General features: G+C 41.0%; 1 protein-coding gene across 1 annotated transcript; it reads left to right on the forward strand.

Annotated features, from left to right (window-relative positions):
- Nucleotides 1-36: 36 nt before the first annotated feature.
- Nucleotides 37-2171, forward strand: SARC_12335 (hypothetical protein). The gene has a single exon (XM_014293560.1). The coding sequence runs from the start codon at nucleotides 134-136 to the stop codon at nucleotides 1889-1891; it is 1758 nt and encodes a 585-aa protein (XP_014149035.1). The 5' UTR covers nucleotides 37-133; the 3' UTR covers nucleotides 1892-2171.
- Nucleotides 2172-3205: the final 1034 nt, after the last annotated feature.

Raw genomic sequence — 3205 nt, forward strand, 5'->3', positions numbered from 1 at the left:
TATATATATATATATAGTATGTTTTTCGAATAAGAACAGACACAAGCGACTGGTGTCTGTGACCAGCACGCACAGTACGCAGAGTAGCATATTTGCACCAAGAGCATCCCAATCGCAATCGAGTATACTGCCCATGACCAGCGGCGAACTGCCCTTTGTGGAACTATTAGAGGAGATACCTGAGTTTATAATAGGAACACATGTTCACTCAGAGCCAGGTACATATGTTAATGATGTTGATGCGGGTGTAGATGAAGCACATAAACCACATAGGAATACTACGGACGGGTGTGAAGAGAAAGGCGACAATCACTGCCAATTAAGCGATCTATCTACTGGCTCGGTGAGGACCAAAGCAATTGCGTGTACACAGCATAATAGTAGAGCTGAAGATGGCACAAGAAGCACACTTAGCTGTCTTAGTGTAGAAAGGTATGCCACGGGATCGTCTCCGAAGAGCGAAGTGTCCTATACTAGCTGTAACACATACAGGGAAGGGTCGGATGCTAATGCTACACTAAGCGGGATCGCAGGGTTGGGCTTGGACAATACAACTGATACCAGTTGCAGGGGTTATAGTGCAGATGAACGTTTACTAGCCGGCAGTACAATGCACGAGAGCACAGAGACTGTGAGCACTGGGATAGGGATTAAAGCATTAGCTGGAGAAATGAATAGAGGCCTAGGGACTGAGGTAGACGTAAACATCCCCGCGGCGAGTAGTTATCTCTATTTAGAACAGAAACAAACAGATGGAAGCTCGACGAGCGAGGACCGATGGAAGCGCCACACACAGGCTACACGTTTGTTGACCAGGCCACAGTCCACACCAAATCATATAGGCAGTTTATTGGCGAATAGTATCGATATGGCCAGTTTCGTACCCATGTCTTGTAGGAAAGGGAGTGGATATGGATACCGTATGAATGCCGTGGAAGCCTCTGAAATACCAGCGGTGGTTGAGCGAGACATTTCTGATATGGGGATAAGAGGTTGGGTTGGGGTTCATGCGAGTTCGAATGTAGAGAAAGAGGTATACTCAGGCAAGAGGTGCGATATAGGTTTTAGTCAAGAATACGGCGAAGTTTACCGATCGGAGGGGAATGGTAATATAGCAGATGCGGATCAGTGGGCGGATGACAGTTGCAAGATAGGTCTTACCATGCAAGGAGCGCTACCAGACGATCTTAATCACAACACGGTAGAAATCAGTGCCAGTGACAATGGTATCGACTGGACTAATACGACGCTAGGGAAGAGTGAGCGAGACAAGGCAAAAACCAAAGAGAAAGACAAAGAGAGGGGGAAAGACAGAGAGAGAGATAGTAGTTATGCCAAAGAGACATCCGGATTCTTCAGGCGGATGAAGGGCATATCGAGTGCGGTACTGCCCAAGATTGACGATATATCGATCAAGGACAAGAGCCCCAAGTCGGGCATACGACCACAACTCGCAAGTGGGGCAAGTGGCGGTAGCAGTAAGTATAAAGTTTCGGAATTGAAGAATTTAGGCAGTGACAAGGAAAGGTTATGCCAGGAGACGACCGTGGATTTTGAGGCTTCGTGGGAGACTAAGGATGACAACATCGTTCAGTACAGAGATGTACTGGGTGCAAGCAGCATAGATATGATCGCTACGAGCAAGCACATGCGCACATATAACACTGACCCGGATTTATTGGGTGATCGGGGTAGAGACGAGGGATGGGGTTCATATGAGAGAGCTCACGAAAAAAGGCTTGCTGGTCTTAAAATAGACGAGAAGAGTACAAAGATGGTTTCAAAACGACCTGCCTCCAGTTGCAGTCAAAAACGAAAGCCTGTGTTGTCGAACCACGAATCGCTGCAAACATTAGATATACATTACTCAGACGGTGAGTTCAGAAGTTAGCGAGAGTTTGTCGGGTATTTTATAGGCTTTAATTTATAGGCGCCCCAATCAGAACCAATACGGCAAGCGCTGGAAGTTAATATATGAATGCAATGTACACTAGCTGAAGGCTAAGAGCCAGTAGATCATAAAAAGCAATATACCCTCGCAGACTATTAGATCATCGCACAGGTGACACCATTCACTCGGTATTCGTGTCTTAGAATACCATCATCAAGCGTGATGCAGTAGTCACTATATCCTGCTTAGCTCAGCCAAATAAACGTCCATAAACAGTTGGTAAAAATTGTCAGACAAGCAGAAGATAAAATAACACAACTTTAATAGAAGTAGAATCTCTGAATATCAATCCGTATGTTGGTTGATAGATGAATGTTGTTGTCAGGTTGCAAGATGCATATTCCCTTTAGAGCTGACTGGTACACCACTGTACGAACAGAAAGGAAGATCCAGGATTCAGTGCCGAATATTTACAACCTGCGGCGACGCTAAGTTCTAATCGCACAGCGAGAAAAGATCAATTGGACCTGTCAAGAAGAGATCACAGTCTTTATCATCACGAGCTACTACATGTGATACACCTAGTCAAGCAAACTGACCATATATACTCACACTTAGGATTTTTCTCAAGTACTCGTACATGCGTACATGATTGTAAAATACAGTAAAAATGTTTGAGTGTGCAACCTTCATAGGGAAAATAAAAGAACACATGCATATATTCAACACATTTAAACGGTATGAATACATCCATGTAGACACACATACACATACACATACACACACAAACACATGCTCATATACTTAAACACACACACACACACATATATATATATATATATAAATATATACATACATACATATATAAATATATACATACACACACAAACACATACAAACAAACATATATATAAATACATACATAGATACCTAGATCATATATACATATATAAACATATATATATACATACACACATACAAACAAACAAACACACACACACACACATGTACTTATATATATATATATATACATATATATACATACGCACATACAAACAAACAAACACACACACACACATGTACATATATATATATATATATACGTATACACATACACATACACGCACACGCATACAAATAAACATACAATATACATAGATACGTAGATACATAGATATATATATAATCCTAGTTATACAAATATATACACACATACTCACACAAACACACACATACATATACATACGCATATATATATATATAGATATATATATATATAGATATATATATATATATATTATTATATATATATAC

Source organism: Sphaeroforma arctica (genome assembly GCF_001186125.1).
Source record: "Sphaeroforma arctica JP610 unplaced genomic scaffold supercont1.2231, whole genome shotgun sequence".
Taxonomy (NCBI): domain Eukaryota; class Ichthyosporea; order Ichthyophonida; genus Sphaeroforma; species Sphaeroforma arctica.